At 45.7% G+C, this 19,510-nt stretch overlaps 1 protein-coding gene across 3 annotated transcripts in view; it reads left to right on the forward strand.

The window, feature by feature from the left end:
- exoc3 (exocyst complex component 3) overlaps positions 1 to 19,510 on the forward strand; it is a 79,108-nt gene that overhangs the window by 28,028 nt on the left and 31,570 nt on the right. For all 3 annotated transcript variants that reach the window (XM_056293340.1, XM_056293338.1, XM_056293339.1), the window contains exons 5-7: positions 5,421 to 5,633; positions 8,978 to 9,156; positions 13,563 to 13,679. In XM_056293340.1, coding sequence (XP_056149315.1) covers positions 5,421 to 5,633; positions 8,978 to 9,156; positions 13,563 to 13,679 — 509 coding nt within the window. The remainder of the gene's footprint in view (positions 1 to 5,420; positions 5,634 to 8,977; positions 9,157 to 13,562; positions 13,680 to 19,510) is intronic.

Genomic DNA, 19,510 nt, shown 5'->3' on the forward strand with positions numbered 1-19,510 from the left:
CTGGTAAAGGGAGAGAGCTGTCTGATATGATGGAAAGAAGAAAGGTAGGCATACTGTGTGTGCAAGAGACCAGGTGGAAGGGGAGTAAAGCCAGGAGTATCGGAGGAGGGTTCAAACTCTTCTGCCATGGTGCGAATGGGAGGAGAAATGGGGTAGGGGTAATTCTGAAGGTAGAGTATGTCAAGTGCGTGCTGGAGGTGAAGTGAGTGTCAGACAGAGTGATGAGTATGAAGCTGGAGATTGAAGGTGTATTGCTGAATGTTATCAGCGCATATGCCCCGCAAGTTGGGTGTGAGATGGATGAAAAAGAAGAATTCTGGAGTGAGTTGGATGACGTGGTGGAGAGGGTACCTAAGGAGGAGAGAGTGGTGATTGGAGCGGACTTCAATGGACATGTTGGTGAAGGGAACAGAGGTGATGAGGAGGTGATGGGTAGGTATGGAGTCAAGGAGAGAAATGTGGCATGACAGATGGTGGTCGATTTTGCGAAAAGGATGGAAATGGCTGTGAATACATATTTCAAGAAGAGGGAGGAACACAGGGTGACGTACAAGAGTGGAGGAAAGTGCACACAGGTGGACTATATCTTATGTAGAGGGCACAATCTAAAAGGGATTGGAGACTGCAAGGTGGTGACAGGGGAGAGCGTAGCTAGGCAGCATCAGATGGTGGTCTGTAGGATGACTTTGGAGACCAAGAAGAAGAAGCGAGTGAAGACACAGCCGAAGATCAAATGGTGGAAGTTGAAGAAGGAAGACTGTTGTGTGGAGTTCAGGCAGGAGTTAAGACAGGCACTGGGTGGTAGTGAAGAGTTGCCAGATGGCTGGGCAACCACTGCAGAAATAGTTAGGGGGACAGCTAGGAAGGTACTTGGTGTGTCCTCAGGACAGAGGAAGGAAGACAAGGAGACTTGGTGGTGGAATAAGGAAGTACAGCAAAGTATACAGAGGAAGAGGTTGGCAAAGAAGAAGTGGGATAGAGAGATACAGAAAGTAGACAGGAGTACAAGGAGATGCAGGGTAAAGCGAAGAGAGATGTGTCAAAGGCAAAGTAAAAGACGTATGGTGAGTTGTATGACGGGTTAGACATTAAGGAAGGAGAAAAGCACTTGTACCGATTGGCTAGACAGAGGGACCGAGCTGCGAAGGATGTGCAGCAAGTTAGGGCGATCAAGGATAGAGATGGAAATGTGCTGACACGTGAGGAGAGTGTGCTGAGAAGGTGGAAGGTGTACTTTGAGGGGCTGATGAATGAAGAAAATGAGAGAGAGAGAAGGCTGGATGATGTGGGGATAGTGAATCAGGAAGTTCAGTGGATTAACAAGGAGGAAGTGAGGGCAGCTATGAAGAGGATGAAGAGTGGAAAGGAAGTTGGTCCTGATGACATACCTGGTGAGGCATGGAGGTGTTTAGGAGAGATGGCAGTGGGGTTTTTAACTAGATTGTTTAACACAATCTTGGAAAGTGAGAGGATGCCTGAGGAGTGGAGAAGAAGCATACTGGTACTGATTTTCAAGAACAAGGGCAATGTCCAGAACTGTAGCAACTACAGAGGTATAAAGTTGATCAGCCGCAGCATGAAGATATGAGAAAGAGTAATAGAAGCTAGGTTAAGAGGAGAGGTGACAATTAGCGAGCAGCAGTATGGTTTCATGCCACGAAAGAGCCCCACAGATGCGATGTTTGCTTTGAGAATGTTGACTGAGAAGTATGGAGAAGGTCAGAAAGAGTTGCATTGTGTCTTTGTAGATTTAGAGAAAGCATACAACAGGGTGCCGAGAGAGGAGGTGTGGTATTGTATGAGGAAGTCAGGAGTTGCAGAGAAGTATGTAGGAGTGGTGCAGGATATGTATGAGGAAGTTTGACAATGGTGGGGTGTGCAGTTGGAATGACAGATGGGTTCAAGGTGGAGGTGAGATTACATCAAGGATCGGCTCTGAGCCCTTTCTTGTTTGCAATGGTGATGGACAGGTTGACAGACAAGATCAGGCAGGAGTCTCCATGGACAATGATGTTCGCAGATGACATTGTGATCTCTAGCGAGAGTAGGGTGCAGGTTGAGGAGAGCCTTGAGAAGTGGAGGTATGCACTGGAGAGAAGAGGAATGAAAGTCAGTAGGAGCAAGATGGAATACCTATGCGTGAATGAGAGGGAGGACAGTGGAATGGTGAGGATGCAAGGAGTAGAGGTGACGAAGGCATATGAGTTTAAATACTTGGCGTCAACTGTCCAAAGTAACGGGGAGTGCAGTAGAGAGGTGAAGAAGACAGTGCAGGCAGGGTGGAGTGGGTGGAGAAGAGTGTCAGGAGTGATTTGTGACAGAAGGGTACCAGCAAGAGTTACAGGGAAGGTTTACAAGATGGTAGTGAGACCAGCTATGTTATATGGTTTGGAGACAGTGGCACTGACAAAAAGACAGGAGGCAGAGCTGGAGGTGGCAGAGTTGAAGATGCTAAGATTTTCATTGGGAGTGATGAAGAAGGACAGGATTAGGAATGATTATATTAGTGGGACCGCTCGAGTTGGATGGTTTGGAGACAAAGCAAGAGAGGCAAGATTGAGATGGCTTGGACATGTGTGGAGAAGAGATGCCGGGTATATTGGGAGAAGGATGCTGAATATGGAGCTGCCAGAAAAGAGGAAGGCCAAAGAGGAGGTTTATGGATGTGGTGAGGGAGGACATGGAGGTGGCTGGTGTGACAGAGGAGGACGCAAAAGACAGGAAGAAATGGAAATGGATGATCCATTGTGACGACCCCTAACAGGAGCAGCCGAAAGTAGTAGTAGTAGTACCTTCACCACCTCTACTGCTTGCATCCTCACCATTCCACTGCCCTCCCTCTCATTCATGTGTAGATATTCTGTCTTCCTCTTACTGACTTTCATTCCTCTTCTGTCCAGTGTATACCTCCACTTCTCCAGGCTCTCTTCAACCTGCATCCTACCCTCACAACAGATCACAATGTCATCCATAAACATCATAGTCCACGGAGACTCCTGCCTGATCTCCTTCGTCAACCTGTCAAAACAAGACAGGGCAAACAAGAAAGGGCTCAGAGCCGATCCTTGATGTAATCCCACCTCCACCTTGAACCCATCTGTCATTCCAACCATACACTTCACCACTGTCACACTTCCCTCATACATGTCCTGCACCACTCCTACATACTTGTCTGCAACTCCCGACTTCCTCATTCAATACCACACCTCCTCTCTCGGCACCCTGTCGTATGCTTTCTCTGAATCCACAAAGAGACAATGTAACTCCTTTTGACCTTCTCTATACTTCTCCGTCAGCATTCTCAAAGCAAACATCACGTCTGTGGTGCTCTTTCATGGCATGAAACCATACTGCTGCTTTCTGATCATAACCTCTCCCCCTAACCTAGGTTCTATTATTCTGTCCCATATCTTCATGCTGTGGCTGATCAACTTTATCTAGAACGATCAAGACAGTCATTATGACCGTTTTGGATTTTCAAAGTTTGATAACTTTGTGAAAAAAAAAAACGCAGACCTGCCGCTCCCTGAATGCTCCTAAATTTTTCGAATTTGCATTGAAATTAGTTTTAGATCAGTTATACAAAATAAAAAAAAAGTTACGATAAGATCTACCTAAAACGACTAGAACTGGTCGAAATGACTGCACGTAATTTGCGCGACACGGCACACGTCATGTCACTATTTGTGACGTGGGTTGGTCGCATCATTTCCTTCATGAAGGTAATTGCTCTGTCCTAGAAACACACTAGCGTCCTCCGGTGCAGACAAATAGTCTAAACTTGATTTTTGATTATTGCCAACATGTCTGGTTACAGACATTGTTACAGATGCACCATGACTACCACCGAGGCATTGCAGTATTTACAGGCGTTGGACAGCAGCCATTTTAAATTGTTTGAAAATTAGTATTGAATTTGTTAAAATGTTAATTTTGGTGTCAGTTTCATAACAGACATACTAACACTTGTAATGCATTAATATCTCAATTGAGTATTTATCTTGACACAATATAGAGTTTAAAAACCAGCTGTCATTTTGACTGCCCATGGTCATTTTAGGTAGGAGTGAAATCCCGGTCGTTCTAGTGTTGTACCTCTGTAGTTGCTACAGTTCTGCACATCACCCTTGTTCTTGAAAATCGGTACCAGTTTGCTTCTTCTCCACTCCTCAGGTATCCTCTCACTTTCTCAGATTGTGTTAAACAATCTAGTTAAAAACCCTGCTGCCATCTCTCCTAAACATCTCCATGCCTCCACAAGTATGTCATCAGGACCAACTGTCTTTCCACTCTTCATCCACTTCATAGCTGCTCTCACTTCCTCCTTGCTAATCCACTGAACTTCCTGATTCACTATCCCCACATCATCCAGCCTTCTCTCTCTCTCATTTTCTTCATTCATCAGCTCCTCAAAGTACTCCTTCCCACCTTCTCAGCACACTCTCCTCACTTGTCAGCACATATCCATCTCTATCCTTGATCACCCTAACTTGCTGCACATCCTTCGCAGCTCGGTCCCTCTGTCTAGCCAATCGGTACAAGTCCTTTTCTCCTTCCTTAGTGACAAACCTGTCATACAATTCACCATACGCCTTTTACTTTGCCTTTGCCACCTCTCTCTTCACTTTATGCTGCATCTCCTTGTACTCCTGTCTACTTGCTTCATCTCTCTGACTATCCCACTTCTTCTTTGCCAACCTCTTCCTCTGTATACTTTGCTGTACTTCCTTATTCCACCACCAAGTCTCCTTGTCTTCCTTCCTCTGTCCTGATGACACACCAAGTACCTTCCTAGCTGTCTCCCTCACTATTTCTGCAGTGCTGGTCCAGCCATCCGGCAACTCTTCACTACCACCCAGTGCCTGACTTAACTCCTGCCTGAACTCCACACAACAGTCTTCCTTCTTCAACTTCCACCATTTGATCCTTGGCTCTGCCTTCACTCGCTTCCTCTTCTTGGTCTCCAAAGTCATCCTACAGACCACCATCTGATGCTGCCTTGCTACATTATTCCCTGTCACCACCTTGCAGTCTCAATCCCTTTCAGATCACGCCTCCTACATAATATGTAGTCCACCTGTGTGCACTTTCCTCCTCTCTTATACATCACCCTGTGTTCCCCGTCTTTTTGAAGTATGTATTCACCACAGCCATTTCCATCTTTTTCGCGAAAGCCACCACCATCTGTCCTTCCACATTTCTCTCCTTGCCACCATACTTACCCATCACCTCCTCATCACCTCTGTTCCCTTCACCAACATGTCCATTGAAGTCCGCTCCAATCACCACTTTCTCTTCCTTGGGAATGTTCTCCACCACGTCATCCTACTCACTCCAGAATTCTTCTTGTAGGTGGAATATCAACTTGTTAAATTCTTCAGAATTAAATACATTTTCTGTTTGATTTAATTCTTTTCCAGGTTCAGGCATTGTCAGATGAGCTAGCTAAGCAGCTATGGATGGTGCTCCAACGTTCTATGGTGACTGTTCGCAGTGACCCTACAATGCTAGTCTCTGTGGTTCGCATCATTGAGCGGGAAGAGAAGATTGATCAACGCATGTTAGACCGGAAGAAACAGACTGGCTTCATTCCACCAGGACGACCTAAACTCTGGAAGGACAGGATGTTCAAGGCAAGTTTACAGGAGGGCAAAGGGTCGGGGTACAAGTTATGTTTAGATACTTGGTGAGATGAAGATGGTAGAGGGATAAAGGTTGTGTTTCCAAACAATGTGGTAGACATGGACAAGATTATGCAGTGATACACATGCAATCTTTTTGCATAACAATGTGTGATGAGTTGGCTTTAGTGCTTCCATGCTCTTATTGCATGGCAGGGATGTTTGCAAATCCTCAAATACAAGTCTGAGTCAAGTCTCAACTCTTCGGTCACGAGTCTGAGTCAAGTCTCTACTCTGGTCATGAGTCTGAGTCAAGTCTCAACTTTACAAGATGGTTCGGTTTAAATAGCTGTATGGCTATTTTAAGAAATTCACCAAGACTGCTAGTTGAGGATATAGGAAAGAGGCGTGTATATGACAGCTTCAGGGAAGAGGGGAGAATGAACAGAAAAATAAATCAATAAAACTGTGCCGAATATGACGGCCAGTTTTACTGCCACACAAGGGCACATAGCCAGGCACAGCACTAGCCAGTCGGTACGGTCTCTCTCTCTCTCTCTCTCTCCCTGTCTCTCTCTCTCTCTCCCTCTCCCTGTCTCTCTCTCTCCCTGTCTCTCTCTCTCTCTCCCTGTCTCTCTCTCTCTCTCTCTCTCTCTCTCTCTCTCTCTCTCTCTCTCTCTCTAACACACCATTCCTTGCTGCTTTAGTAGGGAAACATTACAATGCAACATAGATAATGCGATATGACATAAATAATATTTGAATATAAATGTATTTATAGAACATGATCTTATTTTTCATTACCATCTCTGTACTAGAGCAAGAGTGGTGTGTGTGCATGCGTGAGTGAGCGAATGAGTGAGCTGACTGACTGATGTTGAGTATCATTGTATGGCACCAATAGCAGACATCGTATTCGGCAGACTTCCATTAAATTATGATTAGTTTTTCTGTACATAACCCTCCACAGGTGACTTGACATGGCTGTCACACTGAAATGCTTGTTATGTGAACAAAGTGCCCGCAGGTTATGTGGAAAACCAGCAGTGGCTATGCTAGCAAGGCTAAAGGACTGACCTGTCCAGACAAGTTTTTAGGTGTGGGATAGTTTGACGTTGTCATTCCAGCGTCTTTAATTCTATTACTGTATACTTGTAGCAATCCTTTTGTTCAACTCCATGAGCTTCGAGCCAAAAGGCAGCAATGAATGGACCCATGTTGGAAGCCATGAAGCTATGCTGCAGTATGTAAGGAGTGTGGTGGTGTCCAGATTATGCTGGTGCACAGTGTGATGTGCACAGTGATGGGGCAGAGTTTTTTTTCCCCTGTGGTTTTCATGATCATACATCTTTTATTCAAAGGCTCTTATTGTTCACAAGTCATTTTTGACAAGTCTGAGTCAAGTCTGAAGTCCCTTTTTAGCACAAGTCAAGTCTGTGTATGCACGACTTAAGTTGAACTTGAGTGCCAGTTGTCATCTTGAGTTTCCACCTGTTGCATGGTGTGTGAAAAATAGGAAGTAAACTAAATGAAGTCCTTGTCTCTACTTCCCAGTTTTTAACCAAAATATTTATTGTACTGCACTTTGTCATGGGCGGCACGGTGGCGCAGTGGTTAGCGCAGTCACCTCACAGTAAGAAGGTCCTGGGTTCAAGCCCCAGGGTAGTCCAACCTTGGTGGCTCATCCGGGGTCATCCACTGTGTGGAGCTTGCATGTTCTCCCCGTGTCTGCGTGGGTTTCCTCCGGGGGCTCCGGTTTCCTCCCACAGTCCAAAGACATGTAGGTCAGGTGACTCGGCCGTACTACATTGTCCCTAGGTATGAATGGGTGTGTGTGTGTGTGTGTGTGTGTGTGTGTGTGTGTATATATATATATATATATATATATATATATATATATATGTGTGTGTGTGTGTGTGTCTGTGTCGGCCCTGTGATGGCCTGGTGGCCTGTCCAGGGTGTCTCCCCGCCTGCTGCCCAATGACTGCTGGGATAGGCTGCAGCATCCCTGCGACCCTGAGAGCAGGATGAGCAGTTCAGATAATGGATGGATGGATGGATGGATGCTTTGTCATTTGTAGTGGTGCCTATTTTAACTGTATTATCTGGTTATGAACACCACTTTGTTTAGTATTGGACTAAGATCTTCAGCTCGCTGCTTGCTGCAACACCTCAGGTCACAGACAGACTGGACCCTCCCCTAGCTTGGTTCCAAAACCACGGGAGAGCTGGTTCTGTCGATTGTTTCTCCAGCTACCGTGGACAAAACTTGGTCCAGGCGTGGAGCTAAACCCAAGACACTGGCCCATTTAACATCCTCTGTCCCAGTATCTTTAATTATTATCGAACGCAATAAACAGTAGTGAGAAATGGTTACCAGGAAATAGAGAAGCTAGAGAGTCACCCCACACACTCCTGGACATCAGGAGCCTGGTTGTGGAGTCATTTTCGGGCCAGTCTCACCCCAACACTACCACTGGCCTGGGTGCTACATTCCTGTCAGTTGGCTGCCCTTCCTCCCCAGTGTCTGCTTAACAGCAAACCAGAATGACACAGGAGACACAACAGGCCTTGTCAGACTGTCCCTTCCACCCCTTGTTCCCCCTTCAGTGAGAATTATATGTGACCCAATTGTGAGAGACATTGAAATATGAGGGGCTTGGACTGGTGTCCTGGTGTTTGCTCCTTAAATATCATTAAACATTTACCTTTTGTCCTAGAATGTTACCCTGCATGTGCTGCCATTATAGTTCACATCCGTACAAAGGACACCAGCATGTAGCAACCTGAAACACCACGAAAAGACCCCCGCTTCTGCTTGATGCACCGAAGAGCCGAGGAAAATAAGCCCTATTAACAGGACCTGTTCCCGCATGTCGCTGCTCCCATCTCGTTTCACTCCACTCCTGGCTAAAACTGAATGTGCTCGTACGTGGCTGAAATACATGGACAACTTTCACATGTATTGGAACAAATGCCAATTGTACTACTAAGACAGACTTCATCCCATTTCAGCTGGAGCGAAGATACTTGCTTGAAAATGTTGGTTTTCCATTTGTACACACTGAGTGTTGTGTACTGGTCAACTCTTCCATATTCTTACCACAGTCAGAATGCCCATCCATTCATTATCCCAACTGCTTATCTGTGATGGCTTGGCGGCCTGGCCAGGGTGTCTCCCCGCCTTCAGCCCCATGACTGCTCGGATAGGCTCCAGCATCCCCACGACAGTCATAATGCTAGTTATAATATTCTTGACTGTTTGGACACTTTCAGTAAAATGTGAAACCTGAATGGAAATGTGTAGCCGTAACCCAAATCTTTCTTTCGGCATATTTTCATCATTTTTATTTCAGGTCTTGGAGGATACAGTCAGCACACGCATTGAAGGTACCCAGTCAGACACGCGGAAGTCAGACAAGATGTGGCTAGTTCGCCTTCTGGAAATAACCAGGAAGTATGTTCTGGATGACCTCATTGTTGTCAAGATCCTCATGGTGCAGTGTTTCCCTCCACACTACAACACCTTCCACAGGTACGAGTATAGAACTGAGACTGTCCATGTGAATGAATAAAGCATGGCATTACATGACCTTAAAAAAAGGGCGTCCGGGTAGCATGGCAGTCTGTTCCATTGCCTACCAATACAGGGATCTCTGGTTCGAATCCTTGTGATACCTCTGACTTGGTCGGGCGTCCCTACAGACACAATTGGCCGTGTCTGCGGGTGGGAAGCTGGATGTGGGTATGTGTCCTGGTCACTGCACTAGCGCCTCCTCTGGTCAGTCGGGGCACCTGTTTGGGGGGGAGGGGTGACTGGGGGAATAGCGTGATCCTCCCATACGTTACGTCCCCCTGGTGAAACTCTTCACTGTCAGGTGAAAAGAAGTGGCTGGTGACTCCACATGTATGGAGGAGGCATGTGGTAGTCTGCAGCCCTCTCTGGATTGGCAGAGGGGGGTCGAGCAGAGACCGGGACGGCTTGGAAGAGTGGGGTAATTGGCCAAGTGGAGAGAAAAACAATAATTGGGGAGAAAAAGGGGGAAAAATGTTAAAAAAAATTTAACTGAGAAGGGCTTGCAGTTCCCTTAATTTTTTGCACATAACATTTTTTTTTTAGATCTGCATTTAGTTTCAAGTTTAATGATAACGGACAAGTCTGTCCTCGGTACTTGCTTGCGGGATACTGACGTGACAATATTAACACTACTACTACTACACACATTCTCAAAGGTAAAAGATGTTTCTCGGTCTGCGTCAAGTGATCACATGATTAGGGTTACAGTTTGTGTTGTATCCAAAGGAGTTGAATCAAGTGCAACAGGACTGGTATATATCCGTGAAGACGTTTCGCCTCTCATCCAAGAGGCTTCCTCAGTTCGTGCCTTTCTGACTAGACCAAGCTAGTCTGACTGGCTGGTGATGAGACTCAGTATTTGAACTCTGAACTCCTTCAGAGGAACACCTCCGAGCCACTGGTTCAGATATGTGGACGACACATTGGTCAAAATCCAAACACAAGAGGTGCAAGCGTTTACCAAACACATCAACTCAGTGGACAAGAACATTAAGTTCACAATGGAAGACGTAAAGAACAACAGTTTGCCCTTGGACTGTGACGTCCACATTGGGGAAGACAGGAGCCTCCACATTGGGGTTTACAGGAAACCTACACACACAGACCAATATCTACTTTTCGACTCACACCACCCTCTGGAACACAAACTGAGCGTCATCAGAACTTTGCAACACAGAGCTGACAATGTGCCCAGCAGCACTCAGGCCCAACGAGAAGAACACAAACACCGGAGGGGAGCCTTAAAAACCTGCGGCTACCCCAGTTGGACCTTTGTGAAAACTGCAACTCGTTCCAAAAAGACCAACCAGGTGAGCGACGAGGAGAAAAGGAACAGAAGGAATAGCACAGTCATCCCGTATGTTTCTGAGGTCTCCAAGAAACTCAGGAGCATTTTCAACAAACACCGCATCCCGGTATACTTCAAACCCAGCAACACACTCCGACAAAGACTGGTTCATCCCAAAGACCGTGTACCACACACCCGGAAAAGCAATCTGGTGTATGCCGTACAATGCAATGAGGATTGCACTGACCTATACATAGGAGAAACCAAACAACCACTACACAAACGGATGGCCCAACACAGAAGGCCAAACTCCTCAGGACAAGACTCAGCAGTCTATCTACACTTAAAGGAGAAGACACACTCCTTCGAGGACAGTAACGTACACATTTTGGACAGAGAAGATAGATGGTTTGAAAGAGGGGTGAAGGAAGCCATCTATGCGAAACTGGAAAAACCATCCCTCAACAGAGGAGGAGGTCTGCGACACCACCTATCTCCCACTTACAATGCCGTCCTTTCATCTCTACCCAGGAGACTCAAGAAACCTAGCCTCCAAGAACAACAGTCAGTCACTAACGACTCCAACGACTCTCATGACCTCTGAACATTGAAGTCAAAATTAACAACCCCAACGACCGTCGCAACAAATGCAAATCAATAGTTCCGATGGCGACGGGCGTGGCTGGACATCGGAGCACAGGAGAGCCACACATATCTATGGCTCCGATATCGACGGGCGCAGCCATAACATCAGTACACAAAAGAGCCACGCATATCTATGGCTCTGTTAGCGACGGGCGTTGGTAAACATCTGATCACAAAGAGCCACGCATATCAATAGCTCCGACAACGACTCATAGAGGATAAATACTGAGTCTCATCACCAGCCAGTCAGACTAGCTTGGTCTAGTCAGAAAGGCACGAACTGAGGAAGCCTCTTGGATGAGAGGCGAAACGTCTTCACGGATATATACCAAGTCCAGTTGCACTTGATTCAACTCCTTTGGATAACCATGACCTGGATGAATGAGAACATTCACAGACAGTTTGTGTTGTAGTTGCTTCCACTGGTAAAGAAAAACACATGGTCTCACTTTCTGAAGTAGCTCTGCATTGTCTTTTTCTGACAGGATACAGGCATGGAGAGTACTAAATCATAAAGAGTACTAAATCATAAAGAGTACTAAGTCACAAAGAGTACTAAATCAAGAAGAGTATTAAGTCATTGGGTCCACGGTGGTGTAGCGGTCTAAGCATCGGCTTTGTGTTGATGCAGTTGCCCATTGGGAACCAGGGTTCACGCCCCACTCTCGTCAGATCCAACTATGGCCGGACTCGACGAAGCAGCAATAATTGGCAACGCTGTCTTCGGGAGGGGGGCGGAGTCGGTTTGTGTTCGTCACATGAATACGTCTCTGTGTGTGTGGGGGGAAAAGCAGGGGTTCGGCCTGGATTCACCTTGTCATGGAAGTGGTGAGGCGTCTCCTTCCAGACTGCCGGCTGGAGAGATGCAGTTGGCGAACGCATGCAGTACGAGGGTGGGTGTTTGAACTAAAATAGGGATTGATTGGCCACTAAATTGGGAGAAAAAGGGAAAAATCAGAAATAAAATTAGAGAAAAAGAGTATTAGGTCATAAAGAGTACTAAATCATAAAGAGTACTAAGTCACAAAGAGTACTAAATCATAAAGAGTACTAAGTCATAAAGAGTACTAAATCATAAAGAGTACTAAGTCACAGAGTACTAAATCATAAAGAGTACTAAGTCACAAAGAGTACTAAATCATAAAGAGTACTAAGTCATAAAGAGTACTAAATCATAAAGAGTACCAAGTCATAAAGAGTACTAACTCATAAAGAGTACTCAGTCATAAAGAGTACTAAATCATAAAGAGTACTAAGTCATAAATTATACTAAGTCATAAAGAGTACTAAATCGTAGAGTACTAAGTCATAAAGAATACTAAGTCATAAAGAGTACTAAATCATAAAGAGTACTAAGTCATAAAGAGTACTAAATCATAAAGAGTACTAAGTCATAAAGAGTACTAATTCATAAATAGTACTCAGTCATAAAGAGTACTAAATCATAAAGAGTACTAAGTCATAAAGAATACTAAGTCATAAAGAGTACTAAATCATAAAGAGTACTAAATCAGGCTTAGTCTTTGCCTCTGCAGTACATGGAAGTTCATGGACGTTTGGTATTGCACCAAGCCCTGCTCTGGGTTATGGCACAGTAGTTGGGTATGTCATGTGCTCTGGGTTATGGCACAGCAGATGGGTATGTCATGTGCTCTGGGTTATGGCACGGCAGATGGGTATGTCATGTGCTTTGGGTTATGGCACAGCAGATGGGTTTGTTATGTGCTCTGGGTTATGACACAGCAGATGGTTATGTCATGTGCTTTGGGTTATGGCACAACAGACTGGTATGTCATGTGCTTTGGGTTATGGCACAACAGACTGGTATGTCATGTGATGGCTGTTAGGAAAGGCTGGAACTTGTCTCATTGGCTGTGCAGTCAGGAGAATAGTAGAGTACATAGAGCAACTTACTTGTGCATCAGTTTTAAGTATTGATGAACATATGGGGCATCCGGGTGGCGCAATCATCTATTCAATTGCCCACCAACATGGGGATCACTGGTTGGAATCCCCATGTTACGTCCGGCTTGGTTGGGCGTCCCTACAGACACAATTGTCCGTGTCTGCGGGTGGGAAGCTGTATGTGAGTATATGTCCTGGTCGCTGCACTAGCGCCTCCTCTGTTCAGCCGGGGCACCTGTTCAGAGGGGAGGGGGAACTGGGGGGGATAGCGTCATCTGCCCACGTGCTACGTCCCCCTGGTGAAACTCCTCGCTGTCAGGTGAAAAGAAGTGGCTGGTGACTCCAAATGTATGGAGGAGGCATATGGTAGTCTGCAGCCCTCCACGGATCAGCAGACAGGCTGGAGCAGCGACTGTGACAACTTGGAGGAGTGGGGTAATTGGCCAAGTACAATTGGAAGAAAGAGGGGGGGTGATGATGAACTTGCAACCTCAAATGCTTCATTCCAGATTTTACTGCGTTTCAGGTTTTTCTGTCTTTACCATCACGCTGTGTCAGCTCGTATCAAAGATCTGACTGATGAAGATCTGAAGGCTAACGAGATCGTCTCTCTGCTCACCTGGGTCCTCAACACATACAAAAGGTACCAGCGCATGAAGTATGTTGACACACACATGCACATTAACACACACGTTGTTGGGTTCACTTGAAGACGGAAGCTACAACATGGTCGGAAAAGTGGTGCTGAAAAGTGGTGCTGAACCCATCTGTCATTCCAACCACACACCTCACCATTGTCAAACTTCCCTCATACATAGTATCCGGCACCACTTCTACATACTTCTCTGCAACTCCTGACTTCCTCATACAATACCACACCTCCTCTCTCAGCACCCTTTCATGTGCTCTCTATAAATCTACAAAGACACAATGCAACTCTTTCTGGCCTTCTTTATACTTCTCAATCAACATTCTCAAAGCAAACATCACATCTGTGGTGCTCTTTCGTGGCATGAAACCATACAGCTGCTGCTGATCATCACCTCTCCTCTTAACCTAGCTTCTATTACTCTTTCCCAAATCTTCATGCTGTGGCTGATCAACTTTATACCTCTGTAGTTGCTACAGTTCTGCACATCACCCTTGTTCTTGAAAATCGGTACCAGTATGCTTCTTCTCCACTCCTCAGGCATCATCTCACTTTCCAAGATTGTGTTAAACAATCTAGTTAAAAACTCAACTGCCATCTCTCCTAAACATCTCCATGCCTCCACAGTTGTGTCATCTGGACCAACTGCCTTTCCACTCTTCATCCTCTTCATAGCTGCCCTCACTTCCTCCTTGTTAATCCACTGAACTTCCTGATTCACTATCCCCACATCATCCAGCCTTCTCTCTCTCTCATTTTCTTCATTCATCAGCCCCTCAAAGTACTCCCTCCACCTTCTTAGCACACTCTCCTCGCTTGTCAGCACATTTCCATCTCTATCCTTGATCGCCTTAACTTGCTGCACATCCTTTGCAGCTCGGTCCCTCTGTCTAGCCAATCAGTACAAGTCCTTTTCTCCTTCCTTAGTGTCTAACCTGTCATACAACTCACCGCCTTTTCCTTTGCCTTTGCTACCTCTCTCTTTGCTTTACGCTGCATCTCCTTGTACTCCTGTCTACTTTCTTCATCTCTCTGACTATCCCACTTCTTCTTTGCCAACCTCTTTCTCTGTGTAATTTGCTGTACTTCCTCACTCCACCACCAAGTCTCCTTGTCTTCCTTCCTCTGTCCTGATGACACACCAAGTACCTTCCTAGCTGTCTCCCTCACTATTTCTGTAGTGGTTGCCCAGCCATCCGGCAAGTCTTCACTACCACCCAGTGTCTGTCTTAACTCCTGCCTGAACTCCACACAACAGTCTTCCTTCTTCAACTTCCACCATTTGATCTTCGGCTGTGTCTTCACTCGCTTCCTCTTCTTGGTCTCCAAAGTCATCCTACAGACCACCATCCGATGCTGCCTAGCTACGTTCTCCCCTGTCACCACCTTGCAGTCTCAATCCCTTTTAGATCGCTCCTTCTACATAAGATATAGTCCACCTGTGTGCACTTTCCTCCACTCTTGTACATCACCCTGTGTTCCTCCCTCTTCTTGAAATATGTATTCACCACAGCCATTTCCATCCTTTTCGCAAAATCAACCACCATATGTCCTTCCACATTTCTCTCCTTGACTCCATACCTTCCCATCACCTCCTCATCACCTCTGTTCCCTTCACCAACATGTCCATTGAAGTCCGCTCCAATCACCACTCTCTCCTCCTTGGGTACCCTCTCCACCACGTCGTCCAACTCACTCCAGAATTCTTCTTTCTCTTCCATCTCACACCCAACTTGCGGGGCGTATGCGCTGATAACATTCAGCAACACACCTTCGATTTCCAGCTTCATACTCATCACTCTGTCTGACACTCTCTTCACCTCCAGCACGCTCTTGACATACTCTTCCTTCAGAATTACCCCTACCCCATTTCTCCTCACATTCACGCCATGGTAGAAGACTTTGAACCCACCTCCGATACTCCTGGCCTTACTCCCCTTCCACCTGGTCTCTTGCACACACAGTATGCCTACCTTTCTTCTTTCCATTATGTCAGACAGCTCTCTCCCTTTACCAGTCATAGTGCCAACATTCAATGTTCCAACTCTCACCTCCACACGCCTACCCTTCCTCCTCTCTAGCTGCCTCTGGACATGCCTTCCCCCTCTCCTTCTCCTTCGCCCAGCAGTAGCATAGTTTCCACCGGCACCCTGCTGGTTAACAGTACCGGTGGCGGCCCGTAACCCGGGCCTCGACCGATCCGGTATGGAAATCTTATTTATGATCCACGTATTTGATTTGGCAAAGATTTTACACTGGATGCCCTTCCTGACGCAATCCTCTGCATTTGTCCAGGCTTAGGACCGGCACTAAGAATGCACTGGCTTGTGCATCCTCAGTGGCTGGGTTAAATATATTTGTATAGTTATCTGAAATATAAATATAACAGATAACTGTACAAATATAAATATAACAAATATAACTATACAAATATAAATACAACAAATATACCTATACAAATATAAATATATCAAATGGAACTATACAAATATAAATCTAACAAATATAAATATTACAAATATAACGATACAAATATAAATATATAAGATATAACTATACAAATATAAATATACCAATATAACTATACAAATATAATTATATAAATATAACAAAATAACTGCAAATATAACTATACAAATATAATTATATAAATATAACAAATATAACTATACAAATATAAATATAACAAATATAACTACAAATATAACTATAAAATATAAATATAACAAATATGACTATACAAATATAAATATTGCAAATATAACTGTGCAAATATAAATATAACAAATATAACTATGTAAATATAACTATACAAATGCATGTTGCCAAACATATTTAGTCAATTCATATATTAGAAAATCTCAGCATTAAAAGTTCTAACAAAGTTCTCCTCACAAGAGACAGAGACTGCATAATGTACATCCTCATGGGGACATGACCAGAGACGGAGACTAAGTCCCACTGTGTCATGTACATCCTCATGAGGACAGGACCAGAGACAGAGACTAAGTCCCACTGTGTAATGTACATCATCACATGACCAAAGACAGAGACTAAGTCCCACTGAGTAATGTACATCCTCATGAGGACATGAACAGAGAGAGAGACTAACTCCCACTGTGTAATGTACGTCCTCATGAAGACATGACAAGAGACAGAGACCAAGTCCCACTGTGTACTGTGCGTCCTCATGAGGACATGACCAGAAACGGAGACAAAAGTTCCACTGTCTAAAGTACATCCTCATGAAGACATGACCAGAGACAGAGACTAAGTCCCACTGTGTAATGTATGTCCTCATGAAGACATGACCAGAGACAGAGACTAAGTTCTGTTGAGTAATGTACACCCTCATGAAGACATGACAACAGATAGAGACTAAGTCCAACTGTGTAATGTACGCCCTTATGAAGACATGACAAGAGACAGAGACTAAGTCCCACTGAGTCATGAAGACATGACCAGAGACAGAGACTAAGTCCCACAGTGGAATGTACATCCACATGAAGACATAACAAGAGACAGAGACTAAGTCCCACCGTGTAATGTATGTCCTCATGAGATATGAGAAGAGACAGAAACTAAGTTACAGTGAGTAATGTACATCCTCATGGAGACATGGCAAGAGACAGAGACTAAGTCCCACTGAGTGATGTGCATCCTCATGAAGACAGGACAAGAGACAGAGATTAAGTCCCACTGAGTCATGAAGACATGACCAGAGACAGAGACAAAATCCCACTGTGTAATGTGCATCCTCATGAAGACAGGACAAGAGACAGAGACTAATTCCCACTGTGTAATGTACATCCTCATGAGGACATGGCCAGAGACAGAGACTAAGTTCCACCGAATAATGTACATCCTCATGAAGACATGACCAGAGACAGAGACTAAGTCCCACTGAGTAATGTACAAGTACATCCTCATAAAGACATGACAAGAGACAGAGACTAAGTCCTACTGAGTAATGTACATCCTCATGAAGACATGTCCGGAGACAGAGACGAACTCCCACTGTGTAATGCACATCCTCATGAAGACATGACCAGAGACAGAGACTAAGTCCCACTGAGTCATGTACATCTTCATAAAGACATGACCAGAGACAGAGACTAAGTCCCACAGAGTAATGTACATCCTCAGGAAGACATTACCAGAGACAGAGACTAAGTCCCACTGAGTAATGTACATCCTCATGAGGACATGACCAGAGACAGAGATTAAGTTCCACTGTGTCATGTACGTCCTCAAGAAGACATGACAAGATACAGTTTAATGGTCTGCGGTAGTGTAGCGGTCTAAGCATTGGCTTTGTGTTGATGCAGGTGCCCACTGGGGACCGGGGTTCGGGCCTTGTTCTCGTCAGATCCGACTATGGCCGGATTTGATGAAGCAGCAGGGAGGGGGGCGGAGTAGGCTTTTGTTTGTCACATGAATGCATCTCTGTGTGTGTCAGAAAAAGCGGTGGTTCGGCCTGGATTCGCCTCACCACTTCCGTGATGAGGCGTCTCCTTTGAGACTGCTGGCTGGAGAGATGCAGTCGGCGAACGCATGTAGTATGGGGGTGGGTGTTTGAACCAGAACAGGGAGCAATTGGCCACTAAATTGGGAGAAAAAGGGAAAAATCAGAAATAAATTATATAAAAAAAGACAGTTTAGCTCCGCCTCGCTGACATACTCATGCAGTTAAGATGTCATGTAAGACTTAAAGGGTCGGGGCTCTGTTGAAAAAGCCAGGACTTAAAGGGCTAGGCGGGGCACTGTTGAATCAAAATAGGAGAAAAAGGGAAAAATCAGAAATAAATAATAATAATGAAAGAAAAAAAACAAGACTTAAAGGGCCGGGTGGGGTTCTGTTGAAAAGCCAGGACTTAAAGGGCCAGGCGGGGTTCTGTTGAAAAGCCAGGACTTAAAGGGCCGGGCGGAGCTCTGTTGAAAAGCCAGCACTGAAAGGGCCGGGCGGGGCACTGTTGAAAAGCCAGGACTGAAAGGGCCGGGCGGGGCACTGTTGAAAAGTCAGGACTTAAAGGGCCGGGGTTCTGTTGAAAAGCCAGGACTTAAAGGGCCGGTTGGGGCTCTGTTGAAAAGCCAGGACTTAAAGGGCCGGGCGGGGTACTGTTAAAAAGCCAGGACTGAAAGGGCCGGGCGGGGTTCTGTTGAAAAGCCAGGACTTAAAGGGCCGGGCGGGGTACTGTTAAAAAGCCAGGACTTAAAGGGCCGGGCGGGGTACTGTTAAAAAGCCAGGACTTAAAGGGCCGGGCGGGGTACTGTTAAAAAGCCAGGACTTAAAGGGCCGGGTGGGGCTCTGTTGAAAAGCCAGGACTTAAAGGGCCGGGCGGGGTACTGTTAAAAAGCCAGGACTTAAAGGGCCGGGCGGGGCACTGTTGAAAAGTCAGGACTTAAAGGGCCGGGGTTCTGTTGAAAAGCCAGGACTTAAAGGACCGGGTGGGGCTCTGTTGAAAAGCCAGCACTGAAAGGGCCGGGTGGGGCACTGTTGAAAAGCCAGGACTGAAAGGGCCGGGTGGGGCTCTGTTGAAAAGCTAGCACTGAAAGGGCCGGGCGGGGCACTGTTGGAAAGCCAGGACTGAAAGGGCCGGGGTTCTGTTGAAAAGCCAGGACTTAAAGGGCCGGGCAGAGCTCTGTTGAAAAGCCAGGACTGAAAGGGCCGGGGTTCTGTTGAAAAGCCAGGACTGAAAGGGCCGGGGTTCTGTTGAAAAGCCAGGACTGAAAGGGCCGGGGTTCTGTTGAAAAGCCAGAACTTAAAGGGCCGGGTGGGGCTCTGTTGAAAAGCCAGCACTGAAAGGGCCGGGCGGGGCACTGTT

This window comes from Lampris incognitus, chromosome 14, assembly GCF_029633865.1.
Source record: "Lampris incognitus isolate fLamInc1 chromosome 14, fLamInc1.hap2, whole genome shotgun sequence".
Classification (NCBI taxonomy): Eukaryota; Metazoa; Chordata; class Actinopteri; order Lampriformes; family Lampridae; genus Lampris; species Lampris incognitus.